Source organism: Haplochromis burtoni, unplaced genomic scaffold, assembly GCF_018398535.1.
Source record: "Haplochromis burtoni strain Fernald_Lab_line unplaced genomic scaffold, NCSU_Asbu1 Contig_216, whole genome shotgun sequence".
Classification (NCBI taxonomy): domain Eukaryota; kingdom Metazoa; phylum Chordata; class Actinopteri; order Cichliformes; family Cichlidae; genus Haplochromis; species Haplochromis burtoni.
The window spans coordinates 572,475-596,778 of NW_024582577.1; the positions used below are offsets into that span (position 1 = coordinate 572,475).

General features: G+C 41.3%; 2 protein-coding genes across 13 annotated transcripts in view; both read right to left on the minus strand.

Annotated features, from left to right (window-relative positions):
- Positions 1-408: 408 nt before the first annotated feature.
- On the minus strand, positions 409-17,399 carry sytl2b (synaptotagmin-like 2b). 4 transcript variants are annotated; one of them, XM_005937895.3, is made up of 20 exons: positions 17,305-17,399; positions 15,875-16,027; positions 14,260-14,423; positions 13,842-13,953; positions 12,796-12,844; positions 12,599-12,701; positions 12,107-12,512; positions 11,820-12,025; positions 7,915-10,404; positions 6,546-6,659; positions 6,409-6,459; positions 6,020-6,114; positions 5,812-5,928; positions 4,670-4,839; positions 4,112-4,214; positions 3,850-4,011; positions 3,574-3,658; positions 2,102-2,204; positions 1,806-2,011; positions 409-1,194 (listed from the first exon to the last, which is right to left on the minus strand). In XM_005937895.3, the coding sequence occupies exons 1-20, from the start codon at positions 17,349-17,351 to the stop codon at positions 1,046-1,048; spliced, it is 5,085 nt and encodes a 1,694-aa protein (XP_005937957.1). In that variant the 5' UTR covers positions 17,352-17,399; the 3' UTR covers positions 409-1,045. The 4 variants fall into 4 exon arrangements, with proteins under 4 accessions (XP_005937957.1, XP_005937958.1, XP_042082449.1 ...); XM_005937896.3 differs by having other exon boundaries at positions 17,207-17,360; XM_042226515.1 differs by lacking the exon at positions 5,812-5,928.
- Positions 17,400-19,304: 1,905 nt separating this feature from the next.
- picalmb (phosphatidylinositol binding clathrin assembly protein b) overlaps positions 19,305-24,304 on the minus strand; it is a 21,223-nt gene continuing 16,223 nt past the window's right edge. For 8 of the 9 annotated variants that reach the window (XM_042226516.1, XM_042226517.1, XM_042226519.1 and 5 more), the window contains 5 exons: positions 24,159-24,258; positions 23,124-23,183; positions 22,650-22,754; positions 22,157-22,262; positions 19,305-20,718 (listed from right to left, as the gene is read on the minus strand). In XM_042226516.1, coding sequence (XP_042082450.1) covers positions 22,170-22,262; positions 22,650-22,754; positions 23,124-23,183; positions 24,159-24,258 — 358 coding nt within the window. In that variant the 3' untranslated portion in view covers positions 19,305-20,718; positions 22,157-22,169. The remainder of the gene's footprint in view (positions 20,719-22,156; positions 22,263-22,649; positions 22,755-23,123; positions 23,184-24,158; positions 24,259-24,304) is intronic. The other variant, XM_042226518.1, reaches the window with a different exon arrangement.

Below are 24,304 nucleotides of genomic sequence, written 5' to 3' on the forward strand. Positions count from 1 at the left end.
CTCGCTTCAACTGACCTTTATTCCTCGTTTCTCCAGCGCATACCTACACCTCTGTAGGACTCCACATCACATAAGCTAATTCTCTACATTTAAAGCTACTTTTAAAATCCCTACTACCACCTCTATACACCAACCTTTCCTTCTCTCTCACTGCCTCCAAGCACCCGCCACCCCACTCCTCCTCCTTTGGTTTTGTCCAATAGTAGCATAGAGTTTACACAAAATACCTTCACTGACACAACCCTCCACATTTATCTGAGCCTGGGACCGGCAGTAGAAGTGCACTGGCTTGTTGTCATCTGTAACGGTTGTACAAAAACAGTTGAGATATTTCAGAGCTCAACAAAAAACACTAAGAAAAACCTGCTGTTAAATGTTGCATTTCTTATAATTTACTGAACAATTAAAAAAGACAGACTTGTTCAAATGATCTGTATTAAATGTCTTTTATTGCACTTGTGGTTAATATAATTAACACGGCACTTTAACAGTTCATCACACGTGAGATCTGTCTTTGGATTGAATTATATTTTTGAAAATACTGTCAATAATTGTTAGTCCAAGAAGCCATGTTTCTGAAGACTCAGCTAAGTAAACAAAGGCTATATTGGCACTTCCAGGTGATATAACATTGATAACTTGTAGTATATACTAAGTGTAAGTTCTTCCAAATAACAATACACATAAAAAATACCCAGTGTCTTATTCATGTTCGGCAAAAGACAAGGTGAAAGTGACGTTACTGTGTCGCATTAGAACAGAACAAACAACTTTAAGGTGCTGGAATTATAAAAATAATGTCGGCATTGGTCGATCCTCTTCTTAATTCTCATAGCTGTGTAAGAATATGAGTCTAAAAACAAAACTCACCCTCCAGAGGTTTCTCTAAGTGTTCATACCACCTTTATGCTGGGTGGCCTACAGGTTTCTGTAAAATTTCTGCCAAACTGATGACTCCAGTGTTTCACTCCGCTGCCTTTCATTTATTTTTAAACTTTGAAATGTAAAAGCAGTTTTACTTTATACTCGTCACAGTTTGAGATATTTATTTGAAAGCGGTTTTTGCAGAGTTCAGCATTCTCAGCGGGAGTACGGCTTCCACCCATTCATTCGGGGTAGCCATCATGCGCTCCCACAGCGCCACCTCATAAGGACTCGAGTCCATCCAGTCCACCACTGCTCCGTAACTTCTGCCTACAGAGAGAGAGCGAGACAAAAAAAAGCACCAAAAAAAAAAAAAAGTCATCGTTCCAGCATGAAACTTAAATTTCTTAGAATAATTATCTCTTATCTACATCATATAAAGCCTTTGTTTTCTTTCTACACACTTTGATCTAGAAACACTACTCACATTATGTCATTCTGTTTTTGAAAATTACATTCTGCACACTTTTATGTTTCGCAGACTATAAAGGCTGTGCATGCAACCAGCCAACAAGAATGATCAAAGCATTGAAGATTAAAGACATTTCACATATATATATATATATATACTAAAATGAGCAAGTCTTACTGCTTTCACTCATAATGTAAACATCAAAGCTCCAATAACTTCACAACAGAAGGCATGTTCAGTTTGTCGTTCAGTGCCACCTCAACTGGCAGCTGGAAACTTTGTCTATCCCATCTAACAGAGGTTGTCTTCATGATGTCTACACGACTGAAAGCACCGAGCTGATACCATGTGTCGCCAATCCAATATTTGCATTTGCAGTGCTTGAACAGGTGTACCTAATGAAGCGGCCGCTGAGTGTATCTCATCAGGTTGCGCATTTTCATAAGTACTTCTTCCATCAGTAGCCTACCTGTTCCAGTCCCCAGCCTCAGGCCCCCCAGCAGGTTGCTTGCGAGCCTGTCTCGGTCCCACACAGTGAGCTCCACGCATGCCTCTGTTAGATCAGCCTCTCTGATGCCATCATACACCATCGTGTGGTTAAACACCGGATCCACCGTCCTCCGCAGCACACGCGTCTTCTGGCGACTTTTCCTGCTCGTGTCTGGCAGGACGAAGCTTCAAATGAGCGGGCAGAAGAAAACATGTCGTGACTAATACAGAAGAACCCCTTAAATGACTAACTTGAGATGAATCAGCTGTGCATACCACTTTACATATGGGTCGATGGTAGCCCTGATTAGAGGCAGGTTCTTGCATTCTTTCACCCAAATGTGAATCTCTCCAGTGCTGCAACTGTCTTTAGCTACACCTTTAAAGAAAATGACATTACATTTTTATGACTCTGGTATTTCTACACAAGTATAAGACTGAACTTAAAAACTAAAACATACTGCAGTAAGGGAGGTTAATACATAACATTTTATTACTGGATTTAAATGATGCTTTTCTTTCCTGCTTTTATTTAACTGGTAATCTAGGTTGATTCTTGCACACACTTTGTACAGTGATAGTCAGCTATAGTGCTGTGAAAAAGTATTTACTGTGCACGATTTCTTTGGTTTGTTGCATATTTGTCATATTTGTTAAACGTTTCAGATCAAACACATTTTAAATATTAGACAAATATAACCCAAGGAAATACAAAATGCAGTTTTTACTCCTCTGCTGCAAAAGGCTGATGGGATATTGTCATCACCCTTCTGGGCGAGTTTACCAACCTACCTGGCAAAGTAATTACACCCCTAAATCTAATAACTAGTTCTGGCAGCAAGAACTGCAATCGAGCGTTTGTGATAACTGGTAATAAGCCTTTCATATCACTGTGGAGGAATTCAGGCTCGTTCGTCTTTGCAGAATTGTTTTAAGCAAGCCACAGTTGAAGGTTTTAAAGCATGAAAAAGCTTTTAAGGTCACACCAATCAGATTTAAGTCCAAACTTTGGCTAGGTCACTCAAAAGAAAGGGTTCCTTAAGAACTCCACCTTTATACTCATACATGATTAAAAGTTCAAAATAATTCTTATTTATCGTTCACATTACATGGTTTGTTTGTTTTTAGATGGGCAGGTGTCAACTTTCATCATTTTAAGAAAAAACAGAAGCACTGTGAAAAATATCTCCATCCAGATTAAAAACATCAAGCATTTGGTGATGTAGAAATCTTGGCCAATCAGAAGCCAAGCGGAAGGCCTGAGTTTTACATTTGAATCAAGAGTGAGGTTCAACTTCCTAAACATCAGGGGAAACACTGACATCCATATTCTATTCATGCAACTGCAGATATTAAAATCTTGCCTTTGTCTGCCACTGCAGGAAATCGCCTCACATGAAACAAATGATGTGTTGTGCAGTCTGATGTCAGAAAAGGAAAAAAGGCACATGCCTTTGACGTTATAGGACAAAATCTGTTTCCTTGCACAGAAGGAAATGCAGAGTATGAAAATCTTCAGCCAAAAAAAGTTTTTCAAAAGTCAAAATGCAAAGAAAAATACCCATGTATGTGAGGACAGGGTGTTACACAAGTCTTTTTTTAACACGTCTCCCTTTAACCCGACTTTCTTCTGATTGGCTCTATGTCAGAATAACAGAAGCTTTGACAAACAGGTGAGAGGCTGCTGTGCTCACTGTAAACAATACTGCTAATCTAATATAAAAAACAGAGGAGGATTACTTGCAGACCTTCGCTGTGGATGATCTGTGGCAGGAAACGTATGGCTAGTTTCATCTCTCCTCGGTCATTTGATGGCGCTAGCGTGGGCGTCGTCTAAGACACGGGAGACATTACATAAACACCCGAAAACTTCATCATGTGACATCTGATATAACCAACTCAAACAAGACTCTGGAAAATAAATGAGCGGACGGACCACATTCTCCAGATAAACCGCCGTTATGCGATGAGAAAACAATCTCGCAGATAAAGAAGCCTTTGTGCGTGTTTATCTTTTTTCTTACCCTGGCTTTCAGGGCTAAGTAGTTCATCTGGGTGTGGTCAAAGTCCCACTTAGACAGCTCCACGTCTACCTCGCCCAGGAAACTGTTCTTGCCAAACGTGTCATGATGCCAAACAGAAAGAATGAGTGTCTGGGTCCTGAGATACTCCATGCGAACTCGATACTGGGAGGATAGGAAAGAGCAGGGCGCTTTTATTTGCTGTCAGGCAAGATTTACGGTGTGGGAATATTTGTGTGTTGGTAAAATATCCACATATTCTTACTCTGAGGATCTCGTTAAAAGTCGGGTTTAACGTCTTCTTTTTTACCGATGTTTTCCTCTTTCCGAGATTAGCTTTATCGGGCGCCAGGTAGCTCTTGACATACCTTAAAAAGAAAAAGAAAGCACATCTTACAGAATATATGGAGGAAGTAGTCACAGTTAGTGGCCAAAAATGGGCTAAAATGAATAATAACTTATTCGTTTTTGTGTGATATGGTGACAGAATATAGTAGAAATGGATAAATACAATAAGTTATGAAAAAAAAAACAACTTTCTTATACTTCAAGTTTCTAGTGAAAGCTGAGGAAACATCATGAACCACATGCACTGCTGTTCTGACCTTGCCACTTTGCTATATTGCAGGTAAATGCTAGTGCTATAGTGGCTACAGCCATCTCTTATATACAGTCAATACTCTGTATATGCCCCTCATTATTATTTTACAGTGACTTAAAAGAAACCTGGAGTCCTTTTTTGGGGGGGACAGGTGAAAACATGATGCAGGAATATCACGTTTCCTTTCATTGGTTTATAATCTAGTATGGAAGTAGCACTCACGGATCTGAGCGGCCCCTTTTCGGGTCTACAGCAGCCAAGTCTCGGCACTCGGCCACAAAAATGTGAAACTCTCTGAGCCGCTGGACGTAGTTGATGGAGAACTGGATGCTTCCCTGGACCTCCACATTCGCAAAGTCTGCACTGTACATGGTCATCACACTTCCACTTAGCTGAAAGCATACGCAAACATGAAGATAAACATTGTTTATTATAAAACAAAGCAGAAGACGGTCTGATGCATGCATGTTTGAGCTTTTGGTTATTGAGTTTTATTGTGCAGCAGGTACAGACGGAGAAGGAATGTGTGAGGTACAAACAGTGACCAGAGTTCTTGTTAGTGCACTTTTCTATACTTTGACCTGATCAGTGCTACAAACCTTAGCGCTGGAAAGTTGCTGTGAACTGCACTAAGGTGTGGGGAGGATTCAAATTTCTTTTAGAGCTATCAGTTTTCTCCTTTAAAATCATCTCTATGGATAAGCTTAAAAAAAAAGCCCTACTTGACAAACCTCATATCTCACTCAGCATTTCAGTATTTGTTGCTCCAGGGCTCACTGGAGCTTCCTAAGGCCTGAGAAGTGGTAAAATCACAACAAAATTTAAATTTACGCTTGATTAAAAGTGTTCACTAATCAAGATTTGGCCGAAGACCAACTTTGTTTAGCTAATGCACATCTGCTCACGTCTGGTTAGCCTCCCACTGTTCAGCTGAGGTGCAGTGCACAGATGCTTGGCAGCTCTGGGATCTTTCTGATTCTGGCTGTCATCCCGACATGGGTGCAGTGGTGGTAGAAACATTTATTTATGTCAGTATCAATACAACTGGAGATATTCTACTTCACATAATATTCAAAGTATAAGAAAACTGATGATTAATGCTCATATTAAACAAAGTTTACAAAAGAATGAGGTCAGTGTATCACTGTAGGCCACGACATGTTGGCGGCTGTGCCAGCAATAGCATGAATGCTAAGTGGAATGCAGCCTTCAGGACACCTGTATTGTTAATTTAAAGCTTTTGTTGTGTAAAAAGGTTTCTCTAGTTCAGCTTAAAGCCAAGAAGCAGCGCAGTTACAGTGAGAGATAAGTGAATGGGAAAAATGCACATGCAAAGCGATGCATTCTGCTGTGTATAAACATACAGAAGACACAGACGGCCTGCCAGAAGAGATGGTGAGGTTAGACATTGAGCTGCCCATTATTAGTCTCTCTCGGGGGTAACTGTCCTCGCAGGTGGAGTCAGTGGTTTCGCCAGGATCCTACAACACAGACAGCAAACAAAGCTCTGTGCTCGAAGATGCAGTGCAGGCTTTTTTCTACAGGACTAAAAGATGCAAGAAGTCATTTTACCTCCTTCTGTAAGAATGAAGGAACTGATTTGCTCATCTTCTTCAGGTGGTCTGGATCCGAAAATAAGGCCGAGGAGGGTGATGCGATAACAGAAGCTAGAGCGTGGTTAGTTGGGAAGCAGAAGATTAAAATACTGATTAAATTTCCGTTATGATCGCAAGAAAATGTATATCCTCCGGAGACCCAGCCTAATTATGCATGTCCTCTGTAGTAGACACAAAAATCAGAGAAAAAGTTAAACTGAGAGATACTTTTTTCCCTTGGTTCTCAGAAGGATAAAATAAGATAAGTATTTGTCTTATCATGTCTCGCATAAAGTTCCTAATGTTGTAAATCTGCTCAACATTTGGCAATAAAATCCTTTCTGAAAGGAAAAAGGCAGTTTCTACCATCGTTAACGCGCCTGAGGTCAGAAGTTGAGTCCTGTCTTCTTTCTTGTCCTTGGAGAAACAGAATTAAGAATCAGTCATCTCAAATTGTGTCTACAAATGGAAGATTCGGGCTTTAGCATTGAGAACGTGCTCACGTGGTGATAATGATGCGGTGATATCCTCCATACTTTTAGCCAGATTTTTGGGCCGTGCTTCTGCTCGCCGCAGTGCTTTCCTTACAGGATTTTGGTCACCGTCATCATTTTCACCTGCAACCAGCGGAAAACGCTCTGATTAACTGATTAATGGTCTTGAAAGCTGAGAAAGCACCATGAAGCAAATTAAGGGCACTGATTAATGGCTGTCGTCTGGATCCTGGATGCGTGGAGGAAACTTTTAGACTTGACAAAAGGTATAAATAAGGTTTATCTATTCTTATTTGAATGATAAATAGTCTGAAATATTTTTAAACTGTTCTAGGAAAAAAAACCCAGAAGCATGTGAAAAATGGCAATCACAGTATCCCACTACAGTGTTTTTCGGTTAACGGCATTGCAATGCAAAGACAAGAGGCTAATCTGCTAATCTTTGACAGCTGATTATGAAACAGCTTTTGATCAGCTGATTATTGCAGCTCCATTTACTTTGAATCCACAAATGAAAATCGAAGTATTTGAAGTTTGAGGTTTACAATGAGGTAATAATGAAAATACAAAAGAAAAGAAATTAACCTTTAAACAATTCAAGATCTGAGGTTTGAAGAATATATATATAGCACTATAAAACTACTGTTGGTGAAATATTGTTTTGTTTTTGCTTTTTAATTAAGCTACCCAGCCCACAAATTAAACACAGACAGCTGACTGCAGGTACACAGTCTGTTTACTGAGATTTGCTGTTGCCAACACAGATAACCCGACACGGACACAATGTCAAGGACACAGCTGGATCCAAGCCATGATGACAAACTGTATCGGAGTGTACACACAGGAGTACGACCTACACAAAACAGCTGTTGAAAAAAATTAGATTGATATTTGCGATGAATGGGAGGGATGCTCGTTTATTTATTTTCTGGTTTATTTTATGCAAACTAATTCATTTCAATTTCTTTAAATGTTTCCAGCAACCCACTGGTACTATTTGCAGATGTCACCCATAGGTTGCTACAGATCACCTGACGCGAGGATAATCCATCTTCAAACAATCCCGGGCCACCTTGGATTTACTGTAATTTACATGAGCACACCTGGTCTGCGATGCGTCTCTCTGAAGTAGGGACTGCTGGTTGTATTCTACTTATAGACAGTCTCTGTCTGGGCTATTCAAATGACCCATTTCAAAAGGTAACGATATCACAAGGTCATAGCAGTTGCAGTGCACTGTTCAACCACTTTTCTCAAGCATAACTGTAGCTGAAGGAAAAAAAACTTTATGACGACATGTATAAAACCATTTTAGAGAGAAGTTCTTGCTTTGAGTTGCAGTAGAAAGTAAAACATCAGATTGAAAACTGGTGCTTACGATTTGAACTGTTTCTCGAGTTGGACCAGGTTTCTGACGTGCTGCTCACAGAGGACTCCTGGCCAGTGTCTGAGCTGCTGTAGTTTGCCCACAGGGGGCGTTGACTCATCTTGTTGACCTTCCTGCTGTATCGCTCCTCAGAGCTAACCGGTGTGCTGGCCCTCACCGGCCCAGTCAGATCCAGTTCATACCCAGATTTGCCCTCTGACCCCTCGTCCTTCACGGCCGGAGCGAGTGAGGTGTGGACGCTGGTCTTATCCGTCATCCCCAGGTAGTGCCGGTAGTCTCTAGGAACAAAGGCGCGTGCTCGTGGAGTCAGAGCCTCCGTTTCCTCTGATCGTCTCGGCACTATAGCTTTCTCAGGGTTCTGCCTTTGCTTTCTGCTCTGAGAGTGAACAGGGCTGACATCCATTTTCAGTTTGCTTTGATCTTTTTCATCGGGAATGCTCAAAGCGAACATGCTGGTGGCGCGGCGCATAGAATTACCCCGACTGCTCGAACAACCAAAGCTGTCTTTTCTGCTCTTAGGAATACGACTCTCTTTTCCTGAGCTGTTTTGTGGTTTTGAAGTTTTCTCCTCTCTGCTGGAATCTTTTGAGCTCTTTCTGGACAATCTTTGTTGGCCTGACTCAGTTGAGTTATAATTAGGTGGGTTGTTTTTGCCATCACCCAGTGCTCTGGACCCAGAGCCCGTCTGTCTGTCATGTGGCGACTTTGATCGATTCAGAGGAGGTGGAGATGATTTCATCACGGCTGGTCTTGTTTTCTCGACAGCAGAGGATAGTCTGTAAATCTCTGGATCAACAACCTTTACGTCCTGAGACGACAGCTGGGCACTTATTCCCTCTTTCCTTTTGGGGCTTTTGGGTTTGTCAAAGGAAAATGATCCCTTGGAGTCTGATGTGGCCTCATCCCAGAACTCGCGTAGAGTGTTAAACTGGGCCCGGCTTGTGCCGAGGCTCGGAGACAGCTTGTCTATTCTCTGATTCAGCGGCATAATAGAAAAATTTTGATGATTTTTGTCATAGTTTTCATCGTCACTACCTGACTCATTGCCAATTGACCTCAGGTCATATTCTGATTTTGTGAATCTTTTATTCAGTTTCGCCTGATTTGCTCCACGAGCCACCTTACCATCTCCGAAAGCTCTAGGTTTGCCGGTATAAAACATGGGCTTGTTCCTCTCCTGCTCCCAGAAGGATTTGAGCTGCTTTATTCGCTCTGCAGTGCTTTCTTGGTTTTGCAACGCCTGCCTATTTAGATGAGGACTGTTAGTCCTGTCTTTATTGGATGACTCCTCTTTTCTTTTTGGAGACATGCTCGAATGAATGCTTTTATCCTCACCTGAACCTCTTTGAATTTGTGCTTTTGTGGTGATCTGCACATCATTCCCAGGTTGCTTATAGTCCATGTACACATTGTTTCTGGTTAAACAGAGCTTCTCAGAATCCAGGCTGGCCCTTGTTAGAAGGTCTGTATCCAGCTGAGACACAGGGAGACTTTTTGAGAGCTCTTCTGGCAGCAGGACTTCTCTTGGTTCAGAAAAGCTGTCAGGTTTGATTAAAGAGATGCTCTCAGACTCTGGACTGATGGCCGTCCTTGCCGGTGCTCTTGTTGTGCAAAAAACCTCAGCATCTGAACCTCTTCTCTCACTGGACAGCAACATCAAATAATCTGACTTATATGTTGAATCATCATTACCCTCTTGGGGCAAATTAATCACCAGATTGTCTGCTTGCTGGTGGTTATTTAAATGAGCACTCTCTCCTACATCTGTAGTGATTAGCAGCTGCTCTTCTCTTTCATCACTTGGATTTGAAGCGTATTTATCATAAATCTCATTCCCGCTGTATATTCCAGGAACCAACGCCATATCAGAACTTTTCTCTGTCGTCAGCTGAGCGGATTTTTGACCTTTGTCGCCAGACGAGACCGACTTCCCAATGAGTATTTTAGGGCCTGTATTGCTTTTCTCCCAGAACGACTTCAGATAAGATATTTTAGGTGGTTGGCTTTCATCGGCATCGTCTTTCACATCTTGTGAATGCATTCTCTCTCTGGTCCCCGTCTTCACCTCCTCTTGTGATTCAATCACTTCCTTGCTGCCTCTTCTGTCAGCGGCTCTGAGCTCTTTGTCATTGTTGATCTGTCTTTGCAAATGATTCCTCTTTGTTTCAAGCGTTTCCTTTTTCCTGTCACTTATCATATCCACAGCATCTTTCGACAATAAATCCTCAGCTCTTAATCTACTAACTTCCACATGTTTGTCAGGGCTCTTTGTAACCACTGGATCGTCTGAATTTAGCCAATCGCTGCTGTCCGTGCTGCGGCTGAACCACTCCAGCACCTTTGCAATGGATTCCTCATCCTCACCAGTGGGACTGGTGGCCTGAGTGGATAGCTTAAACACATTTGCATGATTTGACCTCTGGGTTTGCTGATGAGACTTATCAACGAAGTTGAGATCATAGGATACAGGGAGATCTGGATCTAAAAAGCAACGTGGGGAAATAGAATTAGATACTTGGCTCTACTTCAATAAGCGGCGGGATTACAACATCAATTTAATGAATAAATAAAACAGTATTAGTGTACAAGGTGTGACCAAAGAGCGCTACAACCCACTGAGGAAAAAGCATTTCTGACTTCAATTTCAGCTCTCTGCCCTTCAAGGTCTTCTCCTTGTTCACCTCTGGACTTATTCCAGCACTCCTGTGTTTTTAAAGTCACTCTACAGAAGTCAAGTTCTAATCACTTGTCACTGTGATGCTTGCTGGATCTCCTGAAGTTTTGACACATTAAGTTAAGTTTAAAGGCCCCCAAAGGTTCTGACCTTCAAATTTCTCATCTTTAAGTTGGTGGGAGCCGAATTTGTCTCTTTCTTTTATGTGTTATAAGCCGGTGCAATGTTCTCCTTCGGCTGCCCTGGTAAATTACAGGAGAGTTCAACATTGACTCACTAAATTCACAGCACACAGTAGAGAAAATGTGAAAAACAAAGCAAAACACTGACTCTCTCTCAGATAAGCTCCTAATTTGATGTGTCGCCTTCAAGTTTAGACTCGCCTTCACCGGTGATGATCGCCGGCATGAATGTCGGGTCACCTTAAACCTGAATTTGAGGTTAAATTTCTGGTGAAATCACAGATGTGTGAGTGCATGAGGAGTGCTTGCGTACTGTAGGAGTGCTGGAAGCTTGCAGAGGCGGAAAATAAGATGACCCTGAAGGGGAAATGGACCTCATATAGCAGTATAACTTTGCGGTGTTGCTATATTGATGGCAGTGTGATTTCATATTTAGTCTAAAGTAAAACATTTTAACAACATTTTAAGAGCGTGATAAAACTTGCTGACCTTAGCAAACCCTCGATTTTTCATTCAGGCGATCGCCCCTTTTAATTGTGTCTTATATTTGTTTTATTGCCCAATACATTCAGATAATCTTATTTTCCTAATTATGGTTTAGAGCTCATTCTTGAATCTTAGTACTTAAATATTAAAATGGTGAATATTGTGTTTATTATACTTGCTACAAATCAGTATGTTAGATAGTCGTCCACAGTGGAGTTAAATTGGATTTGCTGGAATTACGATATATTATCTTCTGTTAAATTTTTGGACATTGGCTGAAGTGGGGAAAAAAAAAAAAAAAAAGATTAATCGTCTGTCTGTAGCAGACAAACAGAGGAGAATACCAGAATGGAAGATACACTCGGGGTCACAAGATAAATAAAAGATGAAGAATGAAAAAACAATATTTCCCCCCAAAAAATGTCAGTTTTTCAGACTTTTCTCTGATTTTATTCATTTTTTTAAACTTTCACCTCTTTTCATCTCCTCCAATCCTTGAAAGAGGAATACATGCCTGAAAGCCCTGCCCTGTCGTACCTTGTTACTGAACTTACCCACAATGTTTTGGGGCAAACTCAGCTCCTCCTGCCTCATCGCTGGCCCCACACGGCTGTTGTTTTCTTTGTCCTGAATGTTGGTGGTAGGCAGCGTGACAAAATTCAAAGGTGGAAGCTCTCTTTGAGGTTGGTCATCTCGTTTTTCACTCCTCTGCGATGGTCCCGTCTCAGTGGACGCATCACTTCTTGTGTATCTGGACACTCTGAAAATATACAGGTTGTGAGTTACAGTGGAAGGATGCAAACGTTTAATTACAGGTTCCCAGTATAAGTTTCCCACTGACCTGTCTCTTGTTATAGAAGCTGGGTTTCTCTGTCTTTCCAGACTTGAATTGGAGGAAACCTGAGAGTTGTCACACAGTGACTGCAAGGAGTTTTCATCTGCAGATGTGGATGACCGGGCTACCTGATTAGACACTGCACTTCTTTGAGGCATTTCATTTTGGCTCTTCAGGCCAGACTGATTAGAGCTCCCGCTGGATCCCCGCTGCAGCCTCCATCGTGGTGTAGGAATAATCCCCGCTGACCCCGGCTGAGCATCCAACCCCAGACCATTGCTTTCAGACGGACTGAGAGGACGTCTGGAGAGAAAGGTCCTCTTCTTTGGCACTGGCCTGAAACCTACAGAGGAGCCCTCTGATGTCTGATTGGCCTCACCTGCTGGGTGATTCTTCAGTGGAGAGACGGGCTCTGAGGACAGAAAAGATAAGAGGCTCACTGCGGGATACCCTCAGATAGCCCCGCAAAGATCTGTATGTTCAAATTTCAGTTCAGACCTGTCTCCAGTGACTCCTGGTCTCGACTGGCTGACAGGTAATGATTATTTTCAGGAGGCTCAACAACAACAAGGGAAGCACGGTTAAAAGGGTTATGCCTCGGCTTGAAGACAGAAAAGAATGAAATGCGCCGTTAACTCTACAACAGGAAAAAAGAAAAGGAAAAAAGAAAGTCCAGCCTGTTTTTCAACACGTACCATTCTCGGGGAGCGAATCCCTGAACTTTGATTCTCTTTTTCTGCATCACTGGGAAAAAAGAATAAAAAAAAAAAATGGGTGTATTTTTAATCTAATATGTAAACAACACCGTGCATGACTGGGACTCGCGACAGTAAAGAGTAATGACATTAAAGAAGCAAAAGATGTCTGCCCATCCAAACCACCCAAACATCAAAGGAGCAAACATATGAGACAACACTTGCGACATGTCTATGTTGTGGCTGAATTAAATTAATCTAATGCAATTCATTTAACTGCGTTTAAATCTCATGTGATGTAACGAAGCAATGGGAAATAAATGCACTGCAAACCAACACTGTCAGAGTGCAAATACCTGAGAGGGGCTAAGTCAAATATTGACTGCACTATAACAGAAGTGTGCTGAATGTGTGGCACAAAGTGACTTCACTACACAGTCAACTGTGTGACTAATCCAGTCTTATATTAACAAAAGGTCTTACAATAAAAAACAATCTTCTCATTCAAATTAGAACCATAGGATAGGACGATCCAGATTTTTTTTTTTTTTGCATAACTTAATTTCAAACATAACAACAACATCTCGTAATGTCCCAATCGGAGTAATTGCTCTGAGAGTTTTATCGAGTTAAACACTTTGCCCAGAAGGTACAGTAGCCGCTGCCTGGCTATAAAACAGATGTATTCCTTGTCAGCACCACCTATGTTTACACAGGCTGAGTCACAAGACTCCGAGTACATATTCACACTGACGGGGTGACGAGAGAGATAAACAGAGCTGGTTCAGCCTCAAGTGATAATATCAGTGTCTGGTAGCGTTACATGTGAACGCATCCTTCGCGGTCTGTTTCTCGAGTCACAGTGAAGCTGCTACTGGTATCAGATCGATATTAGCACGGCAGGATCAGTACTTGTAATTTTTTTATATACAGTTTCTTTTGGACATCATTGAATAGACCTCAAACATGAGAAATGCCTGAACCTTTTTGTGTTGACATAATAACATTTGCAGTATTGCACAGCACTATAGGAAACAACTGCTTACCTAATCTGCTGTGGCTGCTCTGCTTCCAGCTGTCTGGCAGGTTTCAGTGGAGGAACAATGTCTGAAGCTCGACTGCTCACGACCTTGGGTCTGTCAAGTCTAAGAGAACCATCTGCAGGAGAGAGAGGTTTGGAAAAGTCTGTGAATAACAACACTCTCCAGGATGATGAAGCAGAATAATTCTGATTTTCACCACACGTTGAGAGGGAATTCTTTCCTGGCCTCATTTCTGACCTCAGCACTCTGTATGTATTTACCTCCGAAAGGCTAAAACATTTAAATCCAGCAGATCAGTAAAATCTGTACTTGCCTCTGTTGTGATAACAGGGTGCTGTGGTCAAAAAGAGGAAAAGTTTTTTTCCCCTGAGCACGAAATGTGCATTTAAAACTCTTAGCGAACAGTGCAGAATGAGCAGACCTAAACTAGCCGCTTTTCCTTGTTTCATGGAAGCCAGAATGATTTCCGAGCCATGGATCTTGTCCCTGTGTCTGCGTGACTTGGCCTCGTAAAACCACTCTCCTGTCAGGTACTTCAGTTTAGCGTCAGACTGGGAGGTATTGTTTACTATGTCCTCCAGTTTCCTGTTAGGATATAATAAAAAGAATAAAATAGACATACACAAAAGAGAAATGAAGTGAAAACGCTCAAGTGGAGAGGTTTTTTCTGTATAATTTCTAGTTCTTTTATGCAGTGTGTTAATCCTAGCTGAGTGGCACGTCTTGCTGAATGGCTACAGACACAAAAAAGAGCAAAAGCGAGACAATGCTCGCTTTCGGTTGCACTGAATGAAAAATCTGACACCATTTTAATTCACTTTGAGCAGGACTAACCTGCAAATATGGGGTGAAATACAAAGCCAAGAGCGCAGAAAGGACAGACAAACTCCCAAAAATCTTTTAAAGGTGTTCACAATGCAATCAACATAACACAAATTCTCTTTTGTGTTTTTAATCGTGTGAAGCATTTTTCAGATTTAAGCTTAAGCTAATGATAAGCTTCTGATTTTACTGTGCAGGAATTCGGAAAACATTTCCATCAACTTTAAATTGAATCAAAGAGGGAACAAAAAAATTCCTCCGCCTTGAGCTGACTGCTCCAACTCATCTTTCCTCCTTCACAGAGGAACTCGGTGGTCATGTGAAAAAAGGGTAGCACATTATTACAGACTGTTGGCTTAATCCTTTTACACTAGACTGGCCGAGACACAGTGAGCATTCAGCCCCCCGCTGATGGAAAAAGTCAGGCCGGCCAATTGCATTAAGGCCACAACAAAAAGCACGCTGTTTGATGGCATTCTCGATTTTTGAAAATGAAATCAAAACAGGGTACACAGCATCGGGGATTTTTGATAGTTTGCACGCATGGTTGCAATTTGAAAGACGAAGTGTGCACTTTTGTTTCAGGACATGGGAGAGGTCAGAGAAGATGTGAGCTTCTTGTTTGTCTTCACACACCCTGAATATGCACAGTGAGGAAGTTCTGACCCCGCCCAAAGGTGCTAAGACGACAGGGAAACAGCAGATGTCAATTGTTTTAAAAGTCCTAAAAAGATATGACCAAATTAAACTTCTTTTCCCCATCACGTTCGACACTCTTGATGCATCTCCCATCACTGAGGCCTTTAAGGGTTTCTATTCCTGTCCATCAGACCAGCATGATCCTCTCCCACGTGTGGACTTGGCTGTAATCTAATTGCTCATCTCACATTGAGGTTTCTCAGCTATGGAGGCAGCGTCTGTGTCCAGCCAAGCTGTTACTGTGTTATTGGATTATGAGCAGACAAATATTATTTTGACGATCCGACAAAGGCCTCTTCTCACAGAACGGGTGACAGAGGGACTTGGGAGTTCTTATTAAATCAATAAAATGACATTAGCTCAACAACATGACATTAACTTAAGAGTCAGCCCAAAATGTCTCAGCGCATGTCAAGAACAGAGCCAAGCAGCGACACGCGAGTAAACAGTGGCTTAAAGGGCGTCCAAAAATATGACTTCATATCGTCATACGTGACTGAGACTCAAATTTCAACCTGACTCTCTCCTCCTCTGCCTTCTTCAGTTCAGCATCCCTCTTCAGCACCGTCATGATCATCGCCTGCTCCTCCTCCGTCAGGTGGCTCAGGTCTATCATGGTTCCTTCTCCTGCTTTTCTCAGCGGACAGGTGTGGAAACGGTTGCTGGTTCTGTCAAAGTATACAGCAGTTAATTCAGATCCTGTAAAGTTCTCAAAGTTTAGAGCTGTACCCTTAACTCTTTACCCCTTGAAGGACTACCAGCAGTGACACCTAGAAGCTCTTCTCTGATCTAAGTGGTTTCTTTAAAATTTCAGGTCTGCTTATAGAACAAAATGACTGGGTTTGCATTAGAAGTTAATGAGGGTGGTCACTGTCTATGCAGCTACCCCTCTATACAGCAGGCTTCTCATTAAGAGTGACGTGGAGCCCATTTTTTCCAATTTAAACCAGAAGCCGGTCCAGTATTTAAAGCAATGAAAATAATTCCATTAAAGGAGTTATTGTTAAAGCTGTAGCTCCTATATTTTCTACTTTACCCAAGTATATAGCTGCCTTAAGCTGCTTTCAACTTCTAGTGCACTGCTATGGTTCTATCATGTGACTGATGGAGGTTTAACAAGGTTTACACAGAAGGTTAAACCTACAAAACCATCAATATTAAAGATCAAATCAGGGGCTCCTGTTATTTTTTGGCTTGTATGTAGTTTCATAGTCACATCTTATAGAAGTTCACACAGTGAATTTCTGGATATTGAATATGGGAACTTTTTTGAAGAAGGGGGTCAGGTTGGAAAGTAAGCAGCTCCTTAACGACGGGAACAGCTGCTTACACACTGATGCTATTGATATAAGCAAGTCATATATATTAATGAGCCACAGGCACGTATTTACTGTTACTCTAATAAGTACCCAAATTATGTTTAGAGTAATAAGGGTGCCTGAGGAAAAATATTCTATCAGTGGTGCTAAACTTTAGCTGGTGTGCTCTTTTTTATATAAAAAAGTTTATCAAGCGAAAGAGATGCTGATACTTTAACACTAAACTTTGACATCTGGACAGTAACGCGAGGAATCGTCTGGTCTTTGTGCAGCTGATGATTCCTTCAGAGATAACCAACAACAGGGCGGACGCAAAAGTTTTCTTTGGCTGAGCAAACTTAAGCACATGAACGTTTCATAGAGTAAAAAATGGTTTTAAATGAAGCACACCTGAGAAGTCTCATGTTAACCTATTAACGTGAGTGGCAGAGGTTTACCTTAAATCTCCAGAGAGTGTCACTTCCTTTCTTTCCACTTCAAACTCAACAAGTGTAAAACATCGTTTGTTTGTGTTTTATATTTGCCTACCTTACAGGACACCTGAGGACTTCTCACAGCCCGCTTCTGTCTTTCCCATCTTCATGTTTTACAAAAAAAGAGAATCACACGGGAAATAAAGTTTTTACCTCCTCCACAGGACTCCTGCTGCTGGATGCGCCGGATCTCCGGACATGCGCGTGGGAGGGGGCGGACTCAGAGCGCGTGCATGGGGAGGATCTGATGAGCATGAGCTGCAGTTTTTAATTTGACTTTCAGTAACTATATAAATATTTATTTTTATTTATGAATGTCTGGGTGTTTCATGTCAAGTTCAAGCTTTAATTTTTAACTGATCTAACACTTAAATATAAATGAATTATGCAGTCAGTGGTGTAATGCCAGGTAGTGTCCAGCAGGTGTCTCCAGTTTACACACGTTGACATCATCGGTCTGTTTGACAAAAGGGTGTGAGCATCCTCACGGGCAGGCGAGGCTCTAGGACAGCCCAAACCTCAAATACAAGCTTACAGCAAGGCACTGTTTTCCCTTCCGCCTGCACTCTGAATGCTGTGAAATTATTTGGAGTAAGCAGACCATAAATATTCCCACGGTGACCCTGATGTGGTTTCAGGGCACAGCCACAGTTTCAACACCTGAGTCCTTCCTGGTTTCATGTTTTCAGCTTAGGAAGAGCACAAATAAAAACGGTTGGAAAGTGAACTGTGACATAAGCTGCACAAAAATCCTGTTATAGGTTTTATATTTGAATAGCTCATGAATTGTGCTGATTTTATTTAGGTCTAATACATTTTAGACTCTGACTTCTCTAGTCAGCAAATTAAACCTTAGTCTACGGAATATTTTTCCCTTTATCATTTAACCGTCTTGTGACCCCTACAGCAAAAAACAAAACAACTGTCCTGAACCAAAGACCTTAAAAATCTTTGGCAACTGGTTAGTAACCATGTGACTATGTTGTCTACTAAAGCAGGATGTCATCTGCTGGATAAGATCCTTCAGGTGAGTCTCTGATCTTAAAGATAAAGTAGACAGAAACCCATAAAGGAAACACTCTCCCCTCTGTTTTAAGTGTCTTCCATCAGAGCAGCTGAGGGTGTATACATGTGGTCTAAAAATCAGCCTCACGTAGGATCACTACTCAGCTTTCCTGTTTGATGGCCTTGTGTTTAACTCATCAAGCCCTCTCCCTCATCCCAAGCAGCAATTTACTGAATGGCCATTTGTTGACTGGCTTCAGAAGCAAGTTGATGTCCACAGACTTCTAATGAGCGTGTTTACAACCCGGAATAAAAAACCCATTATAGTCTCAATGTTAAATTCTCTTCTTCACAAAACCTTTAGAAGTGTGGATCTTTTTATAAACCTACTAAAATAGACTTTAGGAATTAATGATAACTACTAGGGACATGAGGGTTCACAGGACAGATGCTAATCTGCAGTGTTTAACCCTTAATCCTACAAGAAACCATATTCAGCAGACTCAAATTGGCCTCCCAGTTGAGATCAGGATATCCCACAAATAGTGATGTAGCATCCCAATCCTACTACAGCATGGGTGGGCAATTCATTTTCCCCAAAGCCACACCAATGAGTTCACAGAGATTCAAATTTATACTGAGCAGAACTGAGTTTAGTTTATCCATGTGGTCCTCCACACCAGTCCTAGTGCATGCAGCCCCCTGGAAAAATAATCTCCCAACCCTGCAAGGTGTGATCAACATAAAAATTAAATGTCAAAAGCTACAAATTCTTTTAATATCTTCCGATTAGACTTAAGGGTTGAAAGACAGTCAAACTGGAGAGTAAATTTGTTTCTATTAGTATGTTACTATGATTTAAGTATAGACTGTATATGAAAGATTGATTTTTTTGGAGCCAGATGTGAGCATATTGGATGAAAGGCCAGTGATACAACCATAAAGCGCTAACATGTGTTTTTGCTAATTAGAGCCAATTAAAATACCTGATTTTCACTCACTAAAGCCGAAAAACTTCTTGGAACACACTGCGCCCACACAAGATTCAGCACGTAATTTAGTGACAGCCTGTTGTGTGAAAACGTGCTATAATCCAGTGCTATCAGGTAAACCGCTTCAACTATTAACTAGCAAAACATAAACAAGAGTTTGTGGAAGCTGCTCTTTATTTGAAAAAGAAAAGAAAAGACTTCAGTCATTGTCTGCTACACGTTCTAATTACATAAAGAAAACATCTGCGGAGACAAACGCAGAGAATATCCTGAATCAAACTTAGGTAGAGTCAAATTTGATTGAATTGCTTTCATATTTCATACATCTTTCAACGTTTGCGTTCAAAGAACAGTCAGGTTTTATATACACAGAGCACCGATCAACAGTGCGTCTCCTCTGCCACCCTGCCCTCGGGATCTTTTATACAATTAATTTACAACTAATCTGTGACTCTTTTCCCCTCCACTGGACGCGCCATCCGCCCTCCCACCCCCGCCCCCTCTCACTGAGGAACTGCAGTGTGGAAAGATGTGTGCAACATGAAGACAACTCGTTCACATTCAGAGTAAAGGCAGCCTTGATTACAGTCAGTGAGTCAATGGCATGCCAAGCTTAAAGCAAATGGAGCCCACCACCCAGTGCGACGCCTCAGATTCGTGGATGAAGTGTGTTATTTTTTTGTTTTTTGTTTGTTTTTTTCCAACTAGTCAGAAAAACTGATCCATTGCAAAGTAAAACCCTAGGCACAGAATCAACTATATACTGTTAACTGACTTGTATTCTAACCCCTGCACTTTAATTACAACGGGGACTGTGAAGTCCTTCACCTAGTAGAAAATTTTCTTAACACAAAAAGAATATTTAGTGCTCTATCATTCCGCTTAATAGGTGTCATTTATATAATAGCTATTTTTTTTTTTAACTCTATCTCTTAATGATAGTCTGAGATCCTTGTTTAATGCTGAAGCACTCCCACGTGTTCTGTAGTTTTTACATTATTATTATTTTTTCCCCCCAATCTTAAACCAATAATCATAAATAAATACAAACAACACACAAGGAATGTCTACTGTAAACACGGTAAAAAAGACAAAAACTAAACAGGTGTAAACGTCATTAGCATCACTACTTAGTGACAGTTAAATAACCGTAGGGAATAGATGACTGATGACTGGATCAAGAAAGGGAAGGACTGCTCTACTTTCCCTTCCACTCCCTCCCCTCTGAACATCAACCCTTTACATCCAACCACAGCATGTCCAAATACATCAACATTTAAGTTTCTCAGCACCCAAAACTATCTTTACAGATTACACTGTAAAACGGATAAGGAGTCCTCTTAAGGGGTGGGTGGGTTAGACAGCAGCATCACTCGACGTCTCGGACAAGTTATAGAATAATGGGTGTGAGCTATCGCCAAACGTCATCTGGACATTGTTAGCATGGTTTCTGACAGTCGCTGCACCATTGTGTGAATGTTTCTCTGAAGACTGCAACGAGGACAAAGTTTTGCTGCTTGGGTGCTTTCATCTTCCAAGAGTCACTTCCTTCAAATTACATGAACTGCATCTGCAAGAAAAGGTCATGCACAATGTTAGAAACTCACTAAAATGCCTGCAGACATAATCCAGTCCAGCAACTGTTAACAGTCAAAACCTTACACTGATATATCCTGGCAGTGATAACAAGTAAGAGAGGAGCATTCTCTCTTAGGTCCAGTCGCATAGGCCCTTAAGACCAGTTGATGACTGGCTGCTTGGGAAAACCCAAGTGGTTGCTGAAGTTTGCTAGGTGAAATCTGTTGAAAAGAGGGTGCTGCTCCAAAAAAACCCTCCTTGCGTCGATCACTGACAGATTGCCATGGTCATCTGTAGTTTGGATGGTAGATCCTGAGCTGTCAACTGCTCACCCAGTGGAAGTCAAAATGGGAAATGTGACAAACTGGAAACAGACCATTCACAACTTTTGCCTTACTGTTGAATCCAAGAGCAGCATCTTTCATCCAAACTGCAAGTAACCAAAGCAATCGAAAGGAGATTGGCAACCAGTTTCATCTTGCAACTAACAACAACCACTTGCCAAATGGTCGGGGGATGAATATTTCTTTATCCAGGTTGTTACTGATTAGTCTCTAGGCCTATGTGACTGGGACCTTAAATTAACCCAAAATCTTCATATCTAGGAGTCTTAACACTGTTAACCATGAACCAGCCTGTTCATGAGCACATTCGCCAACGACAGCACCATGAATACAAAGAGCCTTCAAATTTATGCTGAAGTGTTTCTTAAGGGCAGGACTTGTTGTTTTTAGACTTCCAGAGTACAAAAACAAACAAAAAAGGTACAGAAATTGTTAGCAGCGTTGAACTTCTCCTAATTTAAGCTACAGTAGTTAACAGAATTAGGTCCACTATTAATTAGTGTGGTTACACTACAATAATAGAAACTTGATGGAAATTAGTCTGACAACTGTGAAATTCAGATTAGTGGCTAAATCCCACATAGTTGTTCATTTCTATTACGCTATCTGCTAACGCCATCATTTCAAACACAATGTTTGTTTCTCACATAAAATAAAAATAACACTATTTGGATCATGATGATTAATTTAATTTCTCTAATACATGGATATAACATTAGCTTCATTAGCAACTACTGCTTACGTAGGTTTCTGATAGCAAAATGAGACATTTATCATTAGTATATATATATATGTGTGTGTGTGTGTTAGGTCAGAGCTTAGCAAACATGCTGTTAGTTCACCAATGTCTACACAGTTCAGAGAAAACAGGTTTGAGCAACATGTGGTGATAGTGGATGAACTAGGGGTTAGAATGAGTATGGCTAAATCTGTCAATAAGGCAAGCAATCTGAGCAACACCACGTTAACATTAGTAAAAAGCAATACATCTAATCAGATGGATTTATACTGAATACAAATTAAACAAATGGATAACTGGACATGCAAAGCATGCAGGTGCATCCACAAGCAAAGAGCATGATGTACCTAAAGAGATGCTCTACAAGAAATCCTTGAGAGAGAGGTGTGCAAACGGGTCCTGTCCAGGGGCTCGGAGAGGACTCTGGCTGGAAGGACTAGAGGCTGCAGAGGGCTATTTCAGGGAGAAATACAGGAGGTAGGAGGACCAGAGGAGAAGTCAGAGTCAGTACAGAGACTGAAGGAGGGATGAGATTAGTCTGGAGAAGCTGTGATGTATGAGAGAAGGGTTAATTAAAAAAAAAGAAAAAAGGCTTTTTTTTTGGAACAGGGAGTCAAAACAAGGGAGATGATTCACAGTTTTTGTCCCATTCAGCTCTACAGAGTGAAGGGTTCATTTGTTAAAACTGTCATCATCCTCAGCAATATCACACTGACAACAAAACTTACAGTGACTAATCATGGTGCACATCACAGCACAATGGATACACCAGTTTACTCAACCTGATAACTGTGCAAACTTTACTGTGCATCAACCCGGAGCAAACTAACGTGCACCCACCTGAGCACTAGACACAGAGCTAAAGGGGTTGGGTGGCCTCATGACCGGCTGGGAGTACATCATGGTGGGCGGATTCATCATCCCCATAGAGCCCATTTGTGGAGGCTGCAGCAAGTTAAACATCAATTTCAGAGGCGTCAGTAGTGAGCACAAACAACACAATCACATCATCCTGAATCTCTCAGATCTATCTGCTGATGAAAACTGAATATTAATATTTATAGACTGAATTAAATAAAAACTACTGAGAACTCACCTCTCACTTTACTTATCAGCCTTGAGAATATTTACATCAGCAAACAATGAGTCACTTGACCCACTTTAAGTGCATTTAATTAATTCTCCAAGTGATAAAGAGCACGGGAAATATTTATCTAACAAGCTGATTTGACAACTTCCTGAATGGATATCCAGCTTATTTTTCTTTCACACTTCAAACCAAATGAGTTTTACAGAAGCTTCACACGTACTTACCATGCCATATCCCATCATGCCTGTGGGTGTGGTGGCAGGGAAGGCCATGATCGACGGAGGCTGAGGAGACACAAACAGGTCAGGTAAGACAAGACAAGGCAACAACATTAAATGTGACAGCCACGGTGACAGGGGTACAAAGGTCGCGACTCAACAGCTGGTCTAGCTCCTTTTTAATTACCTCCTCCTTGTCAGTGCACGCTGATTCTTTACTTTTCATATTGCAAAATATGGAGCGCAACAAATGGAAACCTTTGAGGCTTTGACAAAATTAAACGATGGTTACTTTATGAGCAGATAAAAACCTCTACTCTCACGACAATAACGTGCAGCAACTCTTTGTTTTCCAGCACTAATGTCTGCCATCTAAAGCCCTCCAGGGCTTGTTAAGCTCCACTGATTGTGCGAAACGTTCATTAAAAGAATCCTGAACAACATAGCTTTACACTGCTGTAATTTTGATTCACCTCAACAATGGGTTTGAAATAAAGCAATCAACATTTGATTGAAGTGCAGACTTTCAGCTTTAATTCAAGGAGCTTAACACAAGTATTGTATTAATGTGGCTGTGGTAAAGACCTGACGATGCATCTCAAGGGAGGAAACTCAGCATTTTGCTTGATTTAGCATCAAAGTATTTCAAATAATGCCCATATCTTTATGTTAATTTGTCCAATTACTCTGAACCTATTAAAAATGGACTTAATTCGTTAAAACCGTGATTAAAAGCTGAGGACTTGCCCTTCAATCACAGCCTCATCACTTTACTTCAAACCCATTAAGCTGTTGTGCAGAACCAAATTACCAAAACTGTGCCTTTGTCCAAATATATATGTGTGTATCTGACTACAGACAGTTATAGACTGTTTAAAGCACCAGTACCTGTTCCAAGGTTCTGTTTATAGCTATGGATGTAATTAGTAACAGATTTTGAGTTTATGTAAGAGAACCCAGATGTTCTGGTTTCATGTCAGCTCTCTATTTGACAGCAGAATAAGAGCAAAAAATCTGCAGTGAAAAGTTTGTTTGCGTCACCATGGAGACAGGGTTCCAGGTCGTAGTTGGCGCCGCCTTGGGCTGCCAGTTGGTGCCGCCGGTCATCCTCTTCTCCCCTGGCTGGCTCCAGTGGATGTCACTGCGGATTAACACAGCCAATGTTAGCACCAGCCCTTAAGTGGCCC